This window comes from Podarcis tiliguerta (genome assembly GCF_965153285.1).
Source record: "Podarcis tiliguerta genome assembly, chromosome: 3".
In the NCBI taxonomy this organism is placed as follows: domain Eukaryota; kingdom Metazoa; phylum Chordata; class Lepidosauria; order Squamata; family Lacertidae; genus Podarcis; species Podarcis tiliguerta.
The window spans coordinates 81,179,994-81,204,242 of record NC_139536.1 but is presented as its reverse complement, the minus strand read 5'-3'; the positions used below and the strand labels follow the sequence as shown (position 1 = coordinate 81,204,242).

The following is a 24,249-nucleotide window of genomic DNA, read 5'->3' as shown; positions in this document are numbered from 1 at the left end:
ACGATCCCTCCCACAAAGTGAGAAGGTTAACTCCGCAAAGCTCTTCGTTTATGGCGCTTCACTAACTCCCCCCCCCTCTTTTTATTATCATAAAGAGGATAAGACCTTGCTGCTTTCTTTACATGAAACTTTGTGGGTCTGCTAGTCAATTCAGCTCAGTTCAGTTTGATTTATTGTGTTTAGCGAGCAGCCATTACACACCTAAAAATAATAATAACAAGAATGCTGCTAATTATAGTGATTTACATTCAAAGAGTTATACTAAGGGACTCCTCTCATGACAGCCTTCACGGTTGATATTTGCTAGCATGGGCGTAGCCAGGATTTGGGGGGGGGGAGCCAAAGTTAAGCTTTTTTTAGGAAATCAAAGTTGTTGAGCTTTCATTAGGAAATCCTTTTACAAGCTCCATAGGAGTACAGGAGATGCATAGAAAGAGGACGGGTGTCCTTCAGTTTGTTAAACCTCCTTGACATCATCCTCTTTCTATGCTCCTCCCGATGGAAACATGCTGATGAGGAAAGGCTGTCTTTTCCCACAATCAGCTTCTAAGGCACATTTATGGTATTTCAATTTTTACAATTAAAACAGCTCTTTTGCAGAGAAATGCATTCACACAAAAAAGCAGCATTGAAAAGAAAAAGTTTCCCTTGCAGGTGCTAGCCAGTATTCTTTAAGGAATAGATACATGGCTGACCTGTTCTATATGGATGGATGAAAGTTTTGTTCCTGGCGCTGTAGGGTGGAAGTTGATTATTTATTGGGTTGGGAGTAGGTGTGTCATAGTTCCTATTAGGGCAGGCCTAAGGCATGCACTAGAAGAAAGAGATAGACAGCTGCATTCCTAAACATACTGACAAGAAGAGAAACTAAGATCATGAATAGGCACTGTAGATCATCTGGGTTCTAAATATTCAATTGATACATCTTTGAAAAATAAATAATGCACAGTACTTTTCTCATGACTCTTTGGATCTGTGTCTCATTCTTACTGTTTCATTTCTCTCACTGTTTTCTTAGCAGTTACGTTATCAGCCATAATTTATACCCATAAGCAAAAATAACCACTTTTGCACTGTAACTTAGTGTCATGATCCTAAGTCCACTTATTGGAAACTTCCCAGTAAGTGAATTTAGGATCATGGCACTAAGATGTCATTTAATTGCTGGGATGTAATTCAGACTAGATGTGTTAATGATTGAAATATCAGATTGTCATTTTATTTCTTTAGATAGTTAAATAAAGCAACAAATTATCATATTCTTAGACTGAGCAAATGATCTGCATTGGGCACACAACAGAAAATTCTGTTACTGCATTCTTTTATTACTAGAAAAATCTTTTTTAAGAAACAGGAAGTATTTCAGGTAAATGTCAACACTTTCCAACAAGTTATGAATTATTCTTGCATTTATTCGTTTGCCTGATTTTTCTGTTGTTAGCTGGTTTTAGGCAGTTAATAGATAGGTGTGGTCATATGGGTATACAATCCTATCAAGTTGCGGTTCTTAAACACAATTGCTCCATTACTTATTTCCAGGGTTTATATGCTTCAACTAAGTTTTCAGTGTGGTTTACAAAAAGAAGATAAAATGCAAAAACACAAAATAAAATATGATAAACATATTTTTACAGAGTACTATCAGTTGCATGGAAGTAAGTTCCATGTACTCTGGAAGTAAATGTTTTTATAACTGGATTATTTTTTGTCATAGTAAAAAATAGAATGTGTGTTCTAGCAACGTGGTAACATTTTGAATGGTCAGTTCTCTGTAAAGATATATTTATACCTAAATAGATCCTGACATTGTTATGTCCAAAAATATCCTGTTTATGAATGCTCATGGAGTTATTCACACAGAGTAAACATTCGGACTGTGATTTAATAAGATAGATATTCTTGATAGCAGCAGCAGGACTTGGGACTATTGTCAAAAGGGCAGAACAAAATGTACCAGGTGTACAAAAGCACTTAAGGCTTGCGAAAAATAGGTAGGTGAGCTAGAAAGCATCAGACAAGAGCCTCACAATTAATTCAGAATATCACAGCATGCCTACTTCATCCTGCTGACCAGCCAGTCTTCATTACTAGGTTTTATAGCTGTTGTGATACTAGCCCCAGCCAGTCTTCTTAAAATAAAACCCCAATCTTAATGTGCCTTCTGACAGCATGTGCTTACACAAACATAGCTGATGCCTTTGTTATATTCCATGCCTCCATATCCCATCTCCTGTCCTATTATGGTTTTAGAATGTTGCTATTAGCCTTGCTAGTTTGACAGATAGCGTAAAAGAACGTGACAAGTTTCCTGTACTGATAAAAGCAAAAAAAGACAGTCTTTTTATCTTCTGTCTTTTTTTTTTTTGTAAAGAGAGTGTCTCTCTTCTCAACTTTCCACATTAAGCAGAATGTTAAGCACAGAAGGCACACACACACAAAAACAAGAAACAAGGGAACATTCACAAACAAGAAGCAAAAACAATCATTCTCAATGAAAAACTCCACTGGAGAAGTCAATTCAGTCTTACCTGCCAAGTGGAAGAGAAGACCGAGTTGCCTTCCTTTTACAAAGACACTGTGCTCTTGGAAGGCTTCAGGAATCTAGCTTGCATGACCAAGACTGAAGGTATTAATCAGGCCCTGAAGAACACAGAGACTGAAGCTTCCCCTCGCTTATCTTTCTAGATCTATCAGTGACTGAAGTATTGCAGGAAATAGGGAAGAGAGCAGAAGAGGAACGTAGTTCCTGTTAAGAGAAATACCACGCAGAAGAAACAGGAGGTACAGCCTCTCAGTTATGTTTCTCCCCCCCCCAGGCTTTTGTCTGAAAGCCTCTCTTGCTGTTGTTTTGCCCCCACCCACAACTGTTGCTCTGTGGTGCTAAGCTTTGGCAGTCAAGTTCTGAGATTGCATTTCCCCTCTCCTGGTCTCCTCGCACACTGTTCAGAGAGCAATGACTTTGTTGAGCTGAGCTCGTTCGTGCTATATTTAACCAGTGTTCTCAGCAAGTCAAGCCTGTCAACAGCTGAGAAGTTTGAAGCAGGCTTTGCCGAGTTCCTCAGCTGCTGAGTTATCAGTGGATATAGAACTGCACTCTATAGCTAGCTCAGTATGTACCGTACATATGAAGGAACCTCACTTTTTGCAGGAAGAGTCTTCCCGTCACTATAAACATGATCAAACACAAACAGGGTGTGTAATTCCTTTTATTCCTCAAAAAAAGAATTGTGGCGAAGGGTCAGCAGGTCAATGTCATTTTAAAAATTATTTTGAGATTTTTTGGTTTTTTTAATAAAAAAAAACATTTACAGGAAAATCGTCATGTGAAAAGCCAACAGTATTTATTAGAAAGCTATCACAAACAAGGACCTTTTAAGTAATCTGTCGCCAATTTTGAAGCAATTTAAACTGTTTTGGTGTATGGAATGCTAACAAGGCTCACATTAGGCACTTTGGCATTCTAGCATCCTGTTTACAGAATCAACTATCCTGGGATACAGCGCAGTGAATCAACTTCAATCCTTGGTTTGTTTACATTCGAAGGGTGAAGCGCAGGTCAGGGTGAGCTTAGGGAGAGACAGCACCCTTGGCAGAACCAGTTCTTGACTCGGCTTACTTTCAGCCTGCGATAAAGTGATCCCGTAAACAAACTGCAGGGTGTGTTTTTTTTTTTAGCTCTGGTGGTTGGGGGTCATATTTGCACAGAACATTTGCAACGAACAGTGAATGACCCAAGAAAATCAGCACAGTCTTTTGTTCTGCCTGGGAATTACTTATCCATTTAGCTAGAAGGAGATGCTATCCTAAGGAGGATAACCTAAGGTAATAACATCTAAATCTTGATTGGGTGAACAAGCCTTAGCCCAGAGGTGAGGCCATAGTGGCCCTCTAGATCAGCGTTTCCCAACCTTGGGCCTCCAGCTGTTTTCGAACTACAATTCCCATCATCCCTGACCACTGGTCTTGCTAGCTGAGGATTATGGGAGTTGTAGTCCAAAAACAGCTGGAGGCCCAAGGTTGGGAAATGCTGCTCTAGATGTTGTTAAGATTACACCTCCCATCATCCCAGGCCCATTGTCCATGCCAGATGGGGCTGATGTCGGTTGCAATCCAATATCATCTGAAGGGCTACAGATTCTTAACAGCTGCCCTAACTGAAATAATACTAGAACAATGCTGTGTACCACTTGGGACAAGGTAGGGGCTTATGAATGAATGAATCTCCCTACCTGCTGCCTCAGGTTCTCTCCACATGGAAAAATTAAATCTCAGGGAGAAAGGGTCTTACCAAGACTTGTCAGCTTTCCATGCACTGGAATATCCACTCACCAGGTCAAATGGTGGGCGAGGTTTCCGCCCCCGATGGTTGCTGTGGAGTCTTTTGTCTGGATTCCTGCCAGAACCCATTTTTAAACTGGTGTATCCCTATCCGTTACAGCCGTGGCATCACACACACACACACAGCCCTCCCCCCTGTACTTGCATCTTTTCTTTCAGGCTAACTGTTTCCTTTCTAGGTTCATGGGTGTTGCTACGGTAGGACGATGGCTGCTGTTTTCCAGAGCTGGGAAGGAATTTCCCCTGCTTTGCGGGTTTTGCTTTCCCTGTAGCAATTGTCACAACTTTGGTGTTTTTAGGCTTTGGGTGGAATCCATTAGTCCAATATCCAGTGAGCGGGTGATGCGGTGACTCGCCCCTTCTGTGGCAGCGATATCAGGGTTACCCGTTAAAGGGGTCTTGAGGGGAGTCTCTGGCTACAAGCGCACAGTGGTGGGTCATAGTACTCCCCTCAGCTGTGTGAACACACATTTTGCAGTGCCCCTGAATTCCTGACCCTGTCTAGCCTCAGATCCCCAGCAGGGGGCTGAGAGGGATACACGCCCAATGCCTAAGCCAAGGTTTCCTACATCTGACTCTGTGATGCAACTTCTGCTTCATAGCTTCCAACCTACAGCTCAGTCCTGGCAGTTGCCTTTGCCTTGATGGACCTTGTTGACAGAGAGAGACTTTTTTATTGGAAAAGAACAAAGAATTACATAGTTGCAGATCATTTAGTATTCCAGCCCACTGCCCAGTGCAGGATCTGTAGTGAAGGATACCACTACAGATATCTGCCAAGACTCAGCTTAAATGCCTCTCAGGAAGGAGAGTCCACCACCACCCAAGTCTATTTCATTGTTGAGCAGCCCTTACTCTTGGAACATTTCTCTAATGCTGAGCTGAAATCTTTCCTTTTTCTTCCAACCTCTGGAGCAACAGAGAACGCAAGCCCCTCACTCCCAATCTCCTGTATTGGAAGACCTCTATTGTGTTGTTCTCCCTCTTCGTTTCCTCTTCTCTAGGCTAAACACCCCCTAGGTTATTTTCTGAAATACATGATGATAGTCCTTCTTCAAATCCTTAATGTGATCTGATCTTCCATTTACCTTTCACATCCTGCTGTTTCTGGGAAAAGAATGTCCCTTCCATCTGCCACTGAAACAAAACAGCTGCCTCTTATAACATGCTGCCTCATAATTAGCCTCCTTGCTTTGTCCAATGATAAGGTTAGTCTTGAATAAATCACTACTAGCAGAGAGATTGTCTAAAATACTGCAAACCACAACTGACTCATTCTGGGACAGGTGCCCCTCCAAATGCACGGGCTACTCAGATTAAATATTTTGTGGACGGCAGCCATAGGCTTAGCTACGAATATTTCAATGGGAGATGAGAAATAAATAGCTTGGTGCCAATGTCCTTTACCTCAGAAGGTATGTTGTTATGATCGCACTCGGGTTACCTCATGCTGCGGTACTGCAGCGCTTGGCAAGGGCTGAAAATTTAGGCTGCTCTTAAAGTTTTGTATGAAACACGGTTCAATATCTGTAGACGAACAGGACTGCTCAAAAGGGAACATATTTGGTGCACTGTCCCTCCATTTGCTTCTGTTATTCATTGACTATCCTCATTCCTAATCTATAATTACTTATGACCTGGCTGTGACATGAATATCTTGATATCCACTGACAAAACTGAATTGTTCAAAGGCAGTGCAGTCAGCAGATGCCAGTGCAAGGTTCTAAAGGGGAACAGAGAAGAATGGCTTTTAGATTATGCTTGGGAGCAAAATCTATTTTGTACAGGTATTTGTTTACTTATTTAAGAAATAGCAATAGATGGGCTGCTGAATTCTGTGCAAACAAAAATTTCAGGGCTTTTTTTTTCTTCTTTTTTTTTATTAGAAATTTCAACACAATACAGTAGTACCTCAGGTTAAGTACTTAATTCGTTCTGGAGATCCGTACTTAATCTGAAACTGTTCTTAACCTGAAGCACCACTTTAGCTAATGGGGCCTCCTGCTGCCGCCACACCACCGGAGCACAATTTCTGTTCTCATCCTGAAGCAAAGTTCTTAACCTGAAGCACTATTTCTGGGTTAGCGGAGTCTGTAACCTGAAGCGTATGTAACCTGAGGTACCACGGTAGTTTAAACAAAAATCCACATTGTTTACCCCCTCCATTTTTTCCCTCCCCCTCCCCCCTAAACAGAAAACCCAACCTCCCACCCCACCCTCCGACTTCCCTCAGCTCCTTTATCTGGTTTCTCAACACATATTTCTATCTGCATGTTATAAAATTGTAAAGATCCTCAAATTATCTATCTATATATTACAATAGTTTGTGAATGTTTATTCATCAGGGCTTTTCCCCCCAAGGAAACCCCATGTATACTGCTGTGCAGAATGCTGACTCCTTCAGAAATCACAGCCCTCAAATAAGGATGGATAAATCTGACCATTTTTATTTCTCTTGGTTTCTCGTTTCCTCGATCTTCAGTTCAACCCATTTCCACATGAGTTTGTGATTTTATTAAAGGTCTGCACAAAACTTACATTTTCATGTACATTCATCCTAATAATTCTGCAAGCAATTCTCCACCATATCATGCATTTTCTGTGCACTTCCCCCATTACATCTTTTGGGTGGAGAGCTGCATTGCAAAATTTGGAGAAGTGCACATTTTGAAAGTTTGAGCTTATCCACATTTACCTTTTGCCCCATGCTTAACAAACACAGGTCCACGCTTTAAAGCTCAATGTCCCAGCGTTCTGTTTTTCATCCTGGAGTGTTCCCCATGAAAACCTGCTCTTTAAAGCTGAAGTGCAACAAATGGCAATTCAGGTTATCCATGGATTTGCTGTTTGCTCCAATTTAGGTTTTCATGGTGAAAAGCTTTGAGGCAAAAAATAGAGCTTTAAACATGGAACTTTAAAGTGCAGACCGTACATGGAAAGCACAGAGGAAAGGTAAGGTAAAGGTAAAGGTACCCCTGCCCGTACGGGCCAGTCTTGCCAGACTCTAGGGTTGTGCGCTCATCTCACTCTATAGGCCAGGAGCCAGCGCTGTCCACAGACACTTCCGGGTCACGTGGCCAGCGTGACAAGCTGCGAGCCAGCGCAGCACACGGAAACGCTGTTTACCTTCCCGCCAGTAAGTGGTCCCTATTTATCTACTTGCACCCGGGGGTGCTTTTGAACTGCTAGGTTGGCAGGCGCTGGGACCGAGCAATGGGAGCGCACCCCGCCGCGGGGATTCGAACCGCCGACCTTTCAATTGGCAAGTCCTAGGCGCTGAGGCTTTTACCCACAGCGCCACCCGGGTCCAGAGGAAAGGTAAGTGTGGATAAACCCATAGTTGCATTTTGGTTTGTGTCCATGGGCATAGCCAAGGGGGAGCAATAAAATACAATAAAAATACATAGCTAACTCAGGTTCTGCCCCCCTAAGAAAATGCCCCCCCCCGAACAAAAATCCTGGCTACGCCCATGTTTGTGTCTGAGCACAGATTAGGTAGGTTCACTTCAGTGCAATTTTTCTAGAAAAAGAGGTGCTGGAACTCACCAAGAACACCTCCCTTGTTCTCTTATAATGGCAATGGCACACACCTGAGAGGTGCCAGAACTGAGTTCCAGTGAGTTCCAGATGAAAAAAAGCCTTGATTCACAGTAAAGTGCAAACTCATTTAATTTATCCCCTTCCCTATCCTCTGCCAGGTGCGGATGATAAACCACACTCCCGAGCAATAGTTAGCATCCCTCTAAGCAAAAGCCACGTCCCTCTGAGCAAAAGGGGCTGTAGCCACCAGTTTTGGGGTGTATGGGTATCAGGTATAGAAATATAGAGCATTTGACACCAACAAGCCTACACGATATCCTTCCTATGCCTACTCATCCAATGGCACATTGGGGTTAGCCAAATCAATGAGGGTGACACAATCCAAACAGTGTTATGTGAGACCTTTGCCTAAACTTATTTGCTGTGCTATCTTTTCTCCAATTTATGACTATGAGGTAAGCAATTGTCCAAACAATCATCTTGTTCATAGGGTGTAGGCAACATGGTGTATTCCGTCCTGAGACTTCTCTCTCAGTCTAGATAAAGGTAAAGGTACCCCTGCCCGTACGGGCCAGTCTTGACAGACTCTAGGGTTGTGCGCCCATCTCACTCAAAGAGGCCAAGGGCCAGCGCTGTCCGAAGACACTTCCGGGTCACGTGGCCAGCGTGACATCGCTGCTCTGGCGAGCCAGAGCCGCACACGGAAACACCGTTTACCTTCCCGCTAGTAAGCGGTCCCTATTTATCTACTTGCACCCAGAGGTGCTTTCGAACTGCTAGGTTGGCAGGCGCTGGGACCGAACAGTGGGAGCGCACCCCACCGCAGGGATTCGAACCGCCGACCTTTCCATCGGCAAGCCCTAGGCACTGAGGCTTTAACCCACAGCGCCACCCGCGTCCCTCTCAGTCTAGATAGTATTCAACAAAACTCAACAAAGCTCTCATACATAGATTTATTGAAGAAAATCAAGGCACATGTAGAAATATAACATCCCAACAGGCTGTTCTTTATGGAGTTCATGGAGTAATGTAAGAATGAGCAGTGCTTTTTTTCTTAAAAAATGTTTAGGGGTACTCTTATTTTCCTACTCATATTGAAATACTGCCCGTCAATGAGGCCAAACTTAGATTCACAAAATGTTTAGGGGTATGTGTACCCCTGCGTCCCCCCAGAAAAAAGCACTGAGAATGAGTATACCTGGTATGCAAGAACTAGACTGCCTCCCATCAGCCGTAGCTAGGCTGCCCAATGCTTAGGGATGATGGGTATTCTTATTCATAGCATCTAAAGGGCATCATGTTGGCCAACCCTGCTTTAATTGTAAGTGCCCTGGAGCAGGGCATTAATAATGTATGTTTTTAGTACAGTTCCTAGCATACTTTTGATATCTAATATATATGAAATAGCTAGAACAGTGGTCATGGTGGTCATAGCTGCAGCGGTATAATAATGGAGTAAGGCATACATACTGAGCCACAGTCCAGGCAAAATCAAGTTCCTGTTTCACTACAATCAACAACAGGACAAAAACTCAATTATCTCTAGACTAGATGGAGGCCATTTAACATAGAATGCTTTTCTATCAGCACAGTAATGGAAAAAAGTATGATATCATGTAGAGCACTGTATATTTCATTTCCGGCAATGTTGTCTAAAACAATGCAGGCGAGATCATTATTTAAGTCCCATTGATTTCAGTGGGGAGAATTGAACGCATGTTGAAATCTCTTTCACTGAAATCTTCGTTCCAGGCACAGTTTCGTTAGCTGCATTAACAATTCGAAATGGACAATTGGCTAATTTCTAATTCCTGCAGTTCTTCCTGTGTAGCAACACAGGAAACTGGTGCCCCAATAAACAAAAGATTATGTGGAAAGTGTGAAGGGAGATTGGTAGCTATAAATTACTCACAGTATACTCTGGTGCTGTTAAGAAACAGACCTCAGCAGGATTACGCTATCACAAATAGTTTTAAGGATTGTAGAATAGTCCAGATTTAGGAAAGCAACCATTATTCAACGGCTGATATATGGTTCTGCACATGTGGTTTTAAAATTATTATTTTAAAATCATTTTTAAAGTCAAAATTACCTAAGCTGACATTGGTTTCATTTTTGCTTGATGCCTGTAAATGATTTTAAAATATCTAAATACTGAGGTGTGTGTGTGTGTGTTGTGTGACTTAAGTAGATGTTTTGATGTAAAAAGACCAGTATTTCCCCTTTCCAATTTACAACACTCAGATCTTGGTTAGGGCTGAAGTATGCAGCCTAGTTCACTGGAACTTGTAGACTATATCTGTTTAGATGAGACCTTAACTATTTGCAGTTTGAGAATATTAAGAAAGAAAGAAAACAACCTGAAGATTGGAGCTTGCTGGAAGTGGTAGCAGCCAAAACATTTCCATCTGGCAGAAGCAGCTTGAGAACACACTAAGGTGTGTTGAACTGATGTTAGTTTGGGAGTAGTACTAGCGTTATCAAGGTAACTCAAAAGTTTGACATGTTTTTGCTTGGCTTCTAATAATGGTTTTACCTGCAGTTTAGGTTATTGTTGCCTCTGGGATTAGATCCTATTTTAGAAGCTTCTGAATGATATTTGTCTAAAATGATGAATCATGTTCACATCTATAAAATCCACTCGGGAACAGCTTAGTGTTATGAGTAATATATTTATTTTATTGCTCGTATCTAATATTTCTCATCAATGCAATATCAGCTTGCTGCCTTTTAACCAACAGCCCCCAAGAGAACAAGTTGATATATTAAAAAGTTTTATTATTTTATAGATATGAGCAGAACATTTTACTTATTACACTAGATGAGACACGATTTTAAAAAGAGGTTCAGTCAGCTCTTTTACACCTGAAGCCCTTTGAGGAGTTCTCTGTGTGCAGCTTCATAGAATTTGGATCCAAAATAAATTAAGCAAAAAACCGCACACATCAACCCACTCACTGTACAGGCTCAATAAACCCGGAGAATATACCATAAATAACAGTTTCCCATGCACCATGAGTAAAATAAAACATAATGAAGAAAAGACAGATTAATGACTCAGATTACGAAATGAGCTATGAGGGAATCGTTCAAGAAAAATAACATAAAGCAACTATTTAGATATTCATGCTAAAGAGCAACAAAGGTGTTAGGCTCAAGCCAAGTGGAGTCCAATAACCAATAGGTTTCTGAGGTCACATTCTTATCATTCACCAAAAACAGTATTATACCACATTAAAAGTCATGGCTTCTCCCAAAGAATCCTGGGACACATAGTCAGTTAAGGTTCCCCTAATCACTCCCAGCACCCTTTACAAACTAGTTCCCAGGATTCATTGGAGGAAGCCTTAGCTGTTGACAGTGGTATAAGAGTGCTTTAAATGTATTGTGTGGGTGTAGGCTATCTTTATCCACACCTGAGGGAGGATAAGAGCTGAGAAGAGCCAAGGAGAGGGCAAATGCCAAGGAGTGTGGTGGAGTCTTCTTCTTTGGAGGTCTTTAAGCAGAGGCTTGACAACCATATGTCAGGAGTGCTCTGATGGTGTTTCCTGCTTGGCAGGGGGTTGGACTCGATGGCCCTTGTGGTCTCTTCCAACTCTATGATTCTATGATTCTATTCTATTCTATGATTCTATTTATGAGATCAGGAATGTTGCAAACATGCCCAAAAGCTCAAGGAAAGGGTTCGAACATGGATTAACTTCTCCAGCTGGGCTGGCAATGTGATCCTCTCCATAGGAGGAACAGTTCAGTTTCACTTCTGCTAGCACAGTACTAGCAACCTTTGTGGTTTTTACAGCTAGAATTGTTCAACACATCACTTCACTCCACACTTCCTATTTTTTGTTACTTGTTTACTATGTGACTGAAACAGTTGTATTTTCACCTTCAGTTCCTTGGGCTCTCCTAACTAGCTGACACATACCACAGAGAGATGAGATGTTGAAGCTTCAATCCTATTTCAACACTTGTTGAATTCATTGCCAAGCACCAGTGTAAAGTAGTCTACTCCTGAGACCATTCAAAATTCTCCTGCCAAGTTATCTAATTTCTGTAGTCTAGTAAGAACACATTTTTGTTCCTAAGTAAGTCTTTCCTATAAGTCACTCCTGCAAAGCGAGTTTTCTTTACATACTGAAAGATGCAGTGCGTCATAATTTACCATTGATGATACTAAAAATCAGTAATATTTCTCTGACAAGGATCAAACTTTTGTAAACTGTGTTTGAAATGTTCAAGGTTTGGAGAGGATTACAGGGTATTGGTATGCGTGGGATAATGGGTACTTTTTGAGAGTAGCAGAAAAATATGGTGATGTGATACCCTATCTATATGATGTATGGCTATATGAAACTTGGGGTGTTTTTTTTTAGGAACCATAGGCAGTTGCTCCAGGGGACAAAGGCTCTCTGGGCCCCCTCAATCTTTTTTTTATGCCCCCCCCCCCCATTGTTGAGGCTGAATGCAGAGTCGGAAGCAGAGTGATGTCTGGATGTTGTGTGAATTTGCATCGGGCTCCCTCAATGTACTTCAGAATATGGCGCCTCTGTTAGGAACCAATAGTCGCCTTTTCATAACTACTGCTCCTGGCTGACTCCATATAACTACAGCTACAGGCTTAGTTCCTCTGTCTGAGCCACTGCTCTCGCTGCCTTGCCTGCCTAGAATGCATGCTTCAGAATCTGACCCCACCTAGTCTTCAGCCATAGTCCTCAGCCATGTTACATGACTCTTTTCAACTCTCATTTGTTTGCTTAGAACTGGACCCGCAGTTGTGGCCTACCTTGGAGCCCAGCCAAAGCCTGGCAGGGAGTCAGACTCCCATTATTATTATTATTATTATTATTATTATTATTATTATTATTATTTCTATACTGCCCTTCATGCGAGGATCACAGGAAAGTTTACAATATAAGATGTTCCATGAGTGTTAAACTCCCATCAGAGCATTTTTGTTCTTTCATTAAGGCCAACCAAATTACTGCCAGTATTTTTACATGTGGGAAATATATAACGTGCAAGAGCTAACTGACAGTAACCGTCTTTTGCGCTGTCCCCAGAGTCGTCTGGAGGAAAATCATGCCTCCATGGGGAAAACAATCTGTGGGAGATCGTGGAGGAATGCCAGATACTTTTATAAATTCCAGTCAGATAACTAATCCCCAGTTTAAAAATTGGCTGTGCTCCCCTATACCAAATAATACATGATCAGTGGGTTGCAAAAATAACCTAAAGTTATAACTAGTATTTCAAAGATTACATATGATGTCACTTGCAAATTGAAATTCCTTTCCCAACTTTTCAAATTAAGTCCTGTGGCTTGATCTTAAACTTGGGTCAGCTGACATAAATTAACTCCGCTGTCTCTCTTGCATCAATCAAAGCCAATGTAAATAAGGATCAGCACCGCAGTGCAGAATGCCAGAAAGCCATAAAACAGCCCTGGTTATCTCTGGAATGTTTATTGAGTCACCACCTAGTCCTGTTTATGCCAGATTTCATACCATTACCTCACATGTTGCATTTTGAAAAGCTAAAATTAGCAACTGCGCATCAGGAGGATTTGTGTTCATTCCCCCAGGTCATGATCTATCTCATAGACCAGGGGTGTACCCAGCAAGCTTCCAAGATGTTGTTGGACTACAACTCTCATCATTCGTGGCTATTGGCCATATTGACTGGGGCTGGTGGGAACTGGAGTCCAGCAACATCTGAAAGGTACCATGTTGGCTACCCCTGGCATGGACTTTGTAGCCTTCCTTTCACTAAGACTTCTCTGTCATTTGGAAATAGCAATGTGCAACTTTTATTTTGTGTCCAAAGTAACTGTTTTGTGGGTCTGCCACTTGAGTGAAGAGGAAATTATGTCCACTTGTCAAATTGAGGTTAAGAAGACACTACCCCCTCCCCATTAAATTTTAGTGAATTCTAATTACTATTGCTAATTGAATTGCTTCCTTTTGTTTCCATCTCCACTGCTGCTGCTGCAATCCTAGGTATTATTAGCTGCATCCAGTGGGACTTCTCAGTAAACATGATTAGGACTGGGCTGCAAATCCCATTGATTTCTTCTTCTAATCCCATTAATTTCCATTAATTGTGCTCACTCCATATGGATCGGCTGCAGTACAACTATACATTTGGGGATATGAAAATTCTTGTTAAGACTTTCCTTTACCAGCATCCAAAGCTTACAAAACAATGCCACCTCGTGGTGCTCTGTTGAAATGTGTTCATTTAATGTGCAATCTTATGGAGGGTGACTTGGAAACGAGTCGTGCTGTGTTTGGTTGTGCTTACCACCAGATAACCATGCGCAAGATTTAAGCATAAGAAAGATTAGATTAAGCAACAATGATTTGTCATTCCTTATAACAAACTATTATTAAACTAACATTTTAAGTTGTTTACTGTGCTATCAGAATTTCCCACTTTAAAATAGGACCCAAACTGCTGAAATTTGTATATTTTTGGGGGGAGGGGGGATTCTCAGTCAAATGTTCTTCATTAAATTTTTGCATACACTTTAATTTTTGTTAGTATTCACAATTATGGATACATTATATCTGTGGACAAAACACCAATTCATAGAAGTGAACCTTCTATGCAGCTGTACACCTTGTAATCTATAAATTGAACATAGTCCACTAGCCATAAATGGTTGTGTTATTTTTTACATTTACACCACACCTTTCCTTTAAGGAGCTCAAAGTTGTGGACATTGTTCTCCTCACCCTCATTTCATCCTCACAATAATCCTGTGAGGTAGATTTAGGTTAAGCTATGCTGATGCATCATCAGAGTCTTGATAAACACCCATGTTTTGCTGCTTGCTGGGGCCTGCTCCCCAACCCCACCAAAATAAGAGGTTGACAAGTACCTGGTAGGCTACATACAATACATATATTTATTAATATGTTGCAGGTTTTGCTTCCCAGTTCAAAATAGAATCTTGTTCTGAGGCTAAGGCCACGTGACTTCTGAAGTAGGCTGCAGCACTAAGAACACAAGAACACAGCAAGAGTAGGCCAGATCAGGCCAATGGCCCATCAAGTCCATCATCCTGTTCTCACAGTGGCCAACCAGATGTCTATGGGAAAGCTGCAAGCAGAATTCAAGCACAAGAGCACTCTCGTCTCCTGTGGTTTCCAGCATAGCTGCCTCCAGCTGTGGAGGCAGAGCATAGCCATCATGCCTAGGAGCCATTGATAGCCCTCGCTAGTGTTCTTTAAAAGCCATCTAGGTTGGCAGTCAACCCTGTGGGAGCGAGTTCCATGGTTTAACTATGTGCTGCATGAACTTTCTTTTATCTGCCCTGAATCTTGCAGCATTCAGTTCACTGGATGTCCATGGGTTCTAGTGTAATGCAAGAGGGAGAAGAACAGTTCTCTATCCACTTTCTCAATAATTTTGTAAACTTCTATCATATCACCACTCGCTTTTTCTCTAAACTGAAAAGTCCCAAATGTTGTAACCTTTTAGTTGCCCTTTTCTGGATCTTTTCTACATCTAGGATATGGTAAAGGCAGCCAAAGTTGTTTTAAAGTTTTTTTTGAGCCACCATCTATATTAGCATATAGCAACCAGAACTGTACACAGTATTCCAAATGTGGTGGCATTATGATATTGATGGAAATAATAACATCAGTTTGTTCTACATGGCACATTCTTTGTTTCGAATGCCTTTGGGCAGGACACCTTTCATTAGCTGCTCTCCCTCATTGAGTCTACTTCCTCACCACCATTATAACCAGCTGCTTCTCTTCTTCCTCATCACTGCTATCACCTGCTTCCTGGCTTGCCAGGCAGACAGCCAATGAGCACACAGACAATGGCATCTCCTCCCCACGTTCTCATCCCTCACCAATGTTTGGACCAGAGAGAGAGAGAGACAGATGGTTAAACAAGCTGGTGGCAACAGAGAAGGAACAGGTCTGGTGGCGTTCTTGTCAGTGACCCCCATGTTGGGATGTGAGCCCCCTGGGACATACTCAGCCATGCCAACCTTTGATGCCAGCCATGAACATGTTCATATATGTCGCATGGACCCAGGAATGTTAGAAAGCGCCTAACCGGGGACTGTTTGGGATTAGAACAGGCTTCCTCAAACCTGGCCCTCCAGATGTTTTGAGACTACAATTCCCATCATCCCTGACCACTGGTCCAGCTAGCTAGGGGTCATGGGAGTTGCAGGCCAAAAACTTCTGGAGGGCCGAGTTTGAGGAAGCCTGGATTAGAACAAGTATAATATCATCTAACAGACCCGAAATGGAATCTTGAGCATAGGTTTCACAGAAATAAATACAGCAACACAGCTTTGGAGTGTGCTGCATTTGGGCCAAATAACAGATTCCAGAAAGCCTAATAGGGTGGAAACACACATAAGATTTTCCAGGGCTGGAAGTTGTATGATGGCATCATGTCACCACCCACAATCTAAGTATGTGTATTTTTAAAAATATCTTAGGCTCTAGTTAAACTGCTTATACAGGTTTTCTGCATAATTATCACTAACCAGAGAGAGAAAAACCCTGATTCCTCATTTCTTAAAGAAGCTCTAGGGTTATTTTTTTTTAAAGGCAAAATAAGCTGTATACTTCTCAGTCCAGTTATCCTCCAGCTATTTAAAGCATTTTTTTTTAAATGTGCTTCCCATCTCTAGCACCAATAGCACCTGCAATTATTTTTTTTTATAAAATGAACAAATAAGATTTATGTCCTGCACATCAAAGCTACCCCCCCCCCTTTCCAACCTGATGCCTTGAGTCTCCATTATTACAGCTTGTGGTGATCAAGCTATCAAAGATGGACTGAAGCTTGAGCCACTCAAGTGGTAAGGATGTTGTTTGGGATGATGGCTTGCCCCTTGTTTTCATTACCAAGTAGGTGTTCAGAACAGGACACAAGTAACGCTGCTCCAGGCGGATATTGTTCCCAGTGAGCGTGTTGCAGTGACACAGCACAGGTTCACCATCAGCAGCCAGCATCGCCAGGTGCAGCCCAGTAATTTTATACAAAGCTACTGTGCCACAGTGGATTAGCCAGGAAGAGGGCATGGGAACAAGACATGAGATCTCATTGTGGCTTCCTCATCCTGTTGTGCTTCAGACAATGCGTGGCTATTCTCCATACTCACCCCTCTTTCTGTTATGATGCATATAAAAGCTAAGTCACAGCAAATACTTTTAAGTGTCCTTTTCAAAGCACAAAATTATCCAAGAATACACAGGTCCTTGAGCCTTGCTGTGCATCTTTGGCCAATTATCTCTAGTGAGTTCTGTCTCTCGCCACCCACATCAATACCAGAAATTGCATTCCTGTAATTTGATAGCATGCGGAACAATCCTTAGAGCATAGAAATTAGATCTTAGGATAGGGTTGCTATAGGCTCAGAATTTCCTGGACATAGGCAGTATGCAGCCCTTGTAAACAGTGTCCAGATGGAAATTGCCAGAATGTCCAAGAAAATCTGGACATATGGCAGCCCATGTTGGTAGTGTAGAGTTTGGTGATTTTCATTTAAAAATAGCTCAAAAACTTCTTCTTTTTTGAGATTTCGCTCCAGAACTTTGCCCCCACCCCTGCAAAGCAACTCAACAACTTTGGCCAAACTTTTGTGTCCAGATTTTTACTTTTTGAAATTTGACAACCCTACCCTAGAATTTAAAGTGAATACTCAATTTGCACATATTGGTTTGTGCAAACTAACATATTTTTGTTAGTTTGTTTTCAAAATAGGAACAGTTATTGTCAGAAGTAACTGCAGCCCTTACATAAGCTTCCTCTTTCATATCCATGGCTCTTTCTTCATGTTGTAAGAAATGTGACAACACAAAGATTTGTTTACTCCTGTAACTAAACAATTTAACTCTTATTTTGCTACACCTTGCTAAAGTGCTTTCTGAAATGTAGGAAGCAATATGCATTTTTAGAATCGGAAGTTTATTCAACACTAGTACTGCAATGAAAGCAAAGTATGTGCAAATGAACTATCAATGCCATTACATAAAACCCAAGGCATTAAATACTGTTACTTTATAGCAATGGCGTAAAGCTTAAATCTCAAAGATAATATTGTCATACTGAATAGTATCTTTACTCAGAAATGGCTGAATGAAAGTTTCTTACCAGAGCTATAGTGATATTCTTCCAAAACTGTCCTGGCATTCTTAGTGAATCCTGAGTCAAATGAAGTAAAATTTATACAGTCAATCCATCTGAAATGTAATTATAGTCAAATTCTGAAGGATATGTTAACACACTGCAGTAAACACAAAAGTACTAGCATTTCGGATGTTTATCAACTGGTCTGTGAGTCTGAAAGAATTCTTTTATTCTCTTTAAGAGTGGGCTGTACTGTCTGCATCCAAACTATGCATAATTTTATCTTATACTGAATTCTGAAAACAGCAAATAAAGCACTGCTCTTAACAGAAGGCGTAAAATGTGCACTGAATAAATGTTTCACATAATTAAAACATTCTTGATATGTTTATTAAGCTTTTTATCATGAAAACCTTGGAAACAGTAAGACAGATGGATACACACAGTATTAAGGAATTTTCAGTGCAGAAAACAGAACAGATATGAGAACAAGCATCTAGCTGCATATGATTCTAATACAATGCCAATGATTTGTTAGGTTTATTCTTTTATCATTACATTTTCAATGGCTGCCAAATAGCTACCAGCCCCTGTTCAAATTCTTATTACTGATGAATAAAATCCTTGAACATCTCAGGACCATGTAACCTAAGGAACCACCTGCCTCTGCCTGTGTAGACCCGAAAGATCACTTACATAGATCATCTTGGGAAGTTTTACTCATGGCACCACATCCTACAGAACTATCATAGGGCGGCGACCTAAAAATACCATTTTCCACCATTGTCCCTGCGTTCTGGAATGCCCTTCGCTCTGCCATACATGAAGAAGCACCATCCATTAGCTACCTGCTTGTAATGACATATCTTTTTGCCCAGGATTTCCTGACCTGCAAGTCAACCTTTTTATTACTGAATTCCTGTTTCTACAGTACTGTTAAAATTGTTTTTATGTTGTGTTTTTGTATACCACATAGAGATATTAAAATAGGAAGCCATTTAGAAAAGCTTTTATATAAATAAATGGAATTATATCTCATAATTCCTCCAAAGAAGTCAAGTCTTCCCAAAACCAGTTTCTCCTCAAAACAACCCTATGAGGTAGGTTAGGCTGTGACTGGTGCAAGACACTGACTGGTCCAATGTTACCCAGTGAGCTTCATGGCTGATTCAGGATTTGAATCCTTACAGATCCTAGTTTAATTGCTCTGACCACTAAACCTTACTGGCTTATCAAAACAGAGGTTTGTGCTCAATTAAGAAAGTTCAACAGGTAGGGAGACTGAGCTGGGCACCTTTGGTCCGCACAAACATTTACCCACCATATGTTTTTGATTCAGACATCCTGGAGGAATTATACCAACAGCCCGGCATAATAAATAAGTAAACGAGCACAATCCGTTTAGTGACCATGGACAAAAACACTGTAGTTTAAGTAGGACATGTTTGTCAAAAAGAGAACAAAATAATTACAGCATGAAAATAATACTGGGGGGGAAATCATTTTTATTTCTAGCTAGCTTACCACTCTGTTCATCTTGGAGCTGGAAAATGCTCAATAGCGCCCCTAGATATCCTTTGTTCAATTAAGCTAGCTGCTCTAATATTATTTCATTCATTACTGTATTCCTCATCAGTCCAGAACCAATAAATAAGCATAGCAAAATAACAGTTATAAATTATTTTGAAAATTTAAATTTGTCGTAAACCATCATTTATTTTTTACACTGGAAAGGTTGGGATATAGGTTTTCTCAGATCAATCATCTCCTCTTTAACAGGGAAGCTACATTCAGCCAGCTCGTGGGCACAGAAAATTAAGCTTTAAAAAGTTTCACAAGCTCAGTGATGTTTATCACAGTCTGTAAACAATCCCTGAATATTGGCCATGCATGCTGAAACCTAGCCTGTCCCTTAAAATAAAAAAGGAAAGCATATTAGGAACATAGAAAGTTGCCTTATGCCAAGTCAGGCCATAGGTCCCTCTAGTTAATTACTGTCTACTGAATGGTAGCAGCTCTCCAGGGTTTCAGATTAAAGGACATTCCCAACCCTGCCTGGATATGTCAGGCTGAATGCCAATCTCTCTCTCTCTCTCTCTCTCACACACACACACACTATTTATTAATTTTATTTCTTTGTCACCTAGCACAGGGCAGGGGGTCTCCAAGAAACTTACAATCAAGTTTAAAACCAGAATTTAAAGAATCAATGCATAAACGGGTTACCTCTAAAGGATGCACGAATTTCCAGCTCTTTTGTCTTCTCCCAAATATCTTTCATGGCTACTTTGATAACTGGCCCTTCACACATAAAAGAGGATTAATCACATTGTAAGGTAATTATTCTGAGAAGAGGCAGCAGCATCACTGGATGAGAGCATCATGATAAATGACAACAGCCCACTTGATTATTCCAGAGGTAGTATAATTTGCCTGGTTGGTGTTTTTTTAACAGATTCTCTCCCAACCCCCAAACATACCCTGTTATTGGATTTCAGGGAGGCATTTATATGTTGCCAATAAACCCTTGGTGGAAATGAGCAGGGATGGGCAGTGACGAGGCTCTGCCACTGATATCACAGCAGGCACAATGTTGTCATCTTCTGGGGCACAATTTGCCAGTCAGCTACGTTCCAAATAAAGAAGCTTATTTCAGTTAGAAACACAGCAGGGTGAAGATGCTGTACTTGGAAGTATGGCTTGAACACATATTCTGACTCTTGTTGGGTCAGGAGGCACCTCTGTGTAGAGTTTAGGCTAAGCATCCTTAGCCTCCAACAGCAGCATATGGACAACTTTCATGCCCCTGAGGACCACTCTGTTCTCCAAATGGTCTGCATGCATGTCAGGAGTGTATTATGCCAGACAAAGTGGCCCCCTGCTAAAGCTATTGCAGAAAGTGTTGCACAATTAGGTGTTCAAGCATAACGTCACACATTCTGCTCCTTACAACTTGGAAAACAAACTTTCCTTCGGAGGGAAATAGTAATAAACCTCTTTTTTACTACACATTGACTAAAAGTTGGTATGGCCGCTGTGGGTAAGGTAAACATTGCCTTCAAGGCCAGATCCAACCCACAGGCTATTAACTGACCATCCCCCACCTAAACAAAAAAACATAATCCCTAATCACTTCTTGTTCAAAACAGTGCTATGTTATAAGAATTTAAGGTCTCAGACTAAACTAAATGCACAAGGCATACACGTACATAAATACATAAACCACATGTCTGAAACAGTACAGGAAGACAGTCCTGAAACCATTTTGACTCACCCCTTCTGCGATGTTTGTATGATGTTTCTGGGGGTGGTCTGGAGTTTGAGGGGGGGCAATTTGAAAAGTCTACATAAGGGCTGGCACACCTTTGTTCTGGGTTCTCCTCCTCTCTCCTGTGTGTGCAGGGAGCACCCTGTTGCAACAGTTTAATAAAGATCAGGCTTAATAGCTGCTTTGTTTTTCAATATTCTCTGGTTGGCCTCTGTTATTTTCTCCTACCAATAGGGAACCCACTTCAGGACTCTATATGGGCTCTTGGATACCGCATAAAGGAAAAAGGGCAGATTTTGTTCAGTGGGGTGGGATGGGGTGTACCTTAACACCCATTTCTTTTCAGGTGGACATAACTGAGTGTGGTCTAACTATTCTTTTCTCTCTCTCACTTTGAGCACCGCTTCAAAGTAGTTGCTATTGCAATTTGGCATTTAATCAAGACAAAAATGTAGCACAATGATTTTACACATTCCTGAGATCATTTATAGAGAACAAAGTACATTCCGTTTGTCTCAGTTCACCAAGGTGTGGTGTACGTGCTAGAAATAAGTGGGTGTCAGTTTTGGTTCCTCTCAGTTTCTCAGTTTCTAAAGTCCAGTTCCTCACATTTCTATATCAGTTTGTGATTTTTGAAAGTCTTCAAGAAAATGCAATAACATTTCCCTGCAAATTTATCCTAATGCACACATTTTTTCAAAGCACCTTCCCCTAATATGATGCATTTTGGTATGTTATTGCCACTAATACATGGATTTTTATGTTCAACTTGTACACACTACTTGGCTGGAGAACTGCACTGCAAAATTTGTCAGATTTATTCATTGCCATGGATCCTTTATCAATGGCTGCATTAGAAGCATTTGCAGCACCCAACCACACTCAATGATACTTTTGAGAAATACTTGGTAAACAGGTAAGTGGAAAGCTGGATTTCTGTTCTCATGGGGAAAGAATCTTACAGCTGGATACTGGAATGGTGCCTAAAAGACCATTACTGAATAAATCTTGGAGGAGTAACATTATCCTTTAACAAATATTTACTCGTCCTGCATTTTAGAGGTGCATAAATATGTGTGAATGTGTGCATACCTATGTTGCAGCATTATTATTATTATTACTTTTAGCGTGCTCCAAGGAAGGGATATACAAAATGAAACCCAGATGACTTGAATGGAAGCATTTGTCCATCCATCTGGGTGTGCATTGTCCACATTGACTGGCAGGGGCTCTTCAGGGTTTCAAACACGTTTCTTTCCCACAACACTACCTGGAGATGCCAAAAACTGAACGTTGGTACTAGAAGACCTTCTTCCACCTGCTCTTTGTGCAGAGGCTCTGTCCTTTCTGGCCAGGTTAGACTCTGGCATACTGATCTTTGGTTCATTAACTTCCTGGGTTATTACTGCACTGTGCTCTATGTGGGGCTGCTTTTGAAGACAAACTTGCAAAGACCTAAACTTTCAGTAGCACTAGGGATGACTGTCCAAAGAGAAAGCAAATTTATAGAAAGGCTTATTCTTTCATATTTCAGTATCTGTGGAAGAGAGACAGGCCTCTAACAGTACAATCCTAGACATGTCTTCTGATAAATGCATACAAATTCGGCGTGGCTTACTCCCAGGTAACTAGGTTTAGGATTGTAATTTAACAGACTAAACAGGAATATGCTTCAGACGTATAAACACATGTGGCCTTTAAAACTCTGGGTGAAGAGTAGGGTGACCGTATACTTTAGTCGCCTTTGACTAGATTTAGCCGTCCAGGGGTCCTTTACCTTTTTTACCTTTTATATAAAACAAGCCTTATTTGAATGACTGTCCAGTCCAAGCCAGGATTAAGGATAAGAAAGAGCAGTGGCCTTGAAGCTGGCACTCAGCTCTCTGTTTTCACTATATTTAAATTATAGCTATTTTGTTAGCATATGCAAAGTTACACAAGCAACATCCTCTTTTTTGGTGAAGCGTAAGTGCCCCACTCAACTGGTCCCACCACCTCCTGGTAAATAGAAGGGGAAGAAATGGAGGCAGTGAGAGATTTTACTTTCTTGGGCTCCATGATCACTGCAGATGGTGACAGCAGCCACGAAATTAAAAGACGCCTGCTTCTTGGGAGAAAAGCAATGACAAATATAGACGGCATCTTAAAAAGCAGAGACATCACCTTGCCGACAAAGGTCCGTATAGTAAAAGCTATGGTTTTCCCAGTAGTGATGTATGGAAGTGAAAGCTGGATCATAAAGAAGGCTGATCGCCGAAGAATTGATGCTTTTGAATTATGGTGCTGGAGGAGACTCTTGAGAGTCCCATGGACTGCAAGAAGATCAAACCTCTCCATTCTTAAGGAAATCAGCCCTGAGTGCTCACTGGAAGGACAGATCCTGAGGCTGAGGCTCCAATACTTTGGCCATCTCATGAGAAGAGAAGACTCCCTGGAAAAGACCCTGATGTTGGGAAAGATGGAGGGCACAAGGAGAAGGGGACAACAGAGGACAAGATAGTTGGATAGTGTTCGCGAAGCTACCCGCATGAGTTTGACCAAACTGCGGGAGGCAGTGGAAGACAGAAGTGCCTGGCATGCTCTGGTCCATGGGGTCATGAAGAGTCGGACACGACTAAACGACTAAACAACAACAAGTGCTCCTCTGCTAGCAGGGAGGAAACAATCTCCCTGACCATAGAATCATGGTACTGCAGAACTAGCAGATCAGGCAGCCTTAATTCTCGTATAAACTAATTGGAGTAATTAGAGCTATGTACTCCAAAATTGGGCAGATGTTTCCGCACTTTCAACTATAGCACATAATAACTGTTGAGTAAGACACTATTCTATCCAGTAAAATTCAAGAATGTCATTTTGATACTTTGTATTTACTTGTATCCATTATACCAGAGGCATCTTGAGGGCAGGATGTTGCACATGCAACAGTCTTTTTTCTTTCTTTTTTAATAAACAAAACACACCACATTGCTATACTTATGCCACTGGAAACATCCCAT

The 24,249-nt window shown here is 41.2% G+C and overlaps 2 protein-coding genes and 1 long non-coding RNA gene across 8 annotated transcripts in view; 1 reads left to right on the top strand and 2 right to left on the bottom strand.

The window, feature by feature from the left end:
* The window catches only part of FILIP1 (filamin A interacting protein 1), a 78,382-nt gene extending 75,376 nt beyond the window's left edge, over positions 1–3,006 (bottom strand). For 2 of the 6 annotated variants that reach the window (XM_083431136.1, XM_083431139.1), the window contains exon 1: positions 2,529–3,006. The gene's annotated coding sequence lies outside the window, so the exon portion shown is untranslated. The remainder of the gene's footprint in view (positions 1–2,528) is intronic. The other 4 variants (XM_083431135.1, XM_083431138.1, XM_083431140.1 and 1 more) reach the window with 3 other exon arrangements.
* Positions 3,007–4,063: 1,057 nt separating this feature from the next.
* On the top strand, positions 4,064–6,875 carry LOC310673215. The gene is made up of 2 exons (XR_014508915.1): positions 4,064–4,197; positions 6,700–6,875. It is a non-coding gene; the product is annotated as an uncharacterized lncRNA (long non-coding RNA).
* Positions 6,876–14,939: 8,064 nt separating this feature from the next.
* LOC310673189 (uncharacterized protein) lies at positions 14,940–23,676 on the bottom strand. Its single transcript, XM_083431220.1, has 5 exons — positions 23,414–23,676; positions 21,257–21,392; positions 20,209–20,283; positions 18,007–18,057; positions 14,940–14,979 (listed from the first exon to the last, which is right to left on the bottom strand). The coding sequence occupies exons 1-5, from the start codon at positions 23,663–23,665 to the stop codon at positions 14,969–14,971; spliced, it is 525 nt and encodes a 174-aa protein (XP_083287346.1). The 5' UTR covers positions 23,666–23,676; the 3' UTR covers positions 14,940–14,968.
* Between the last annotated feature and the right edge of the window lie 573 nt (positions 23,677–24,249).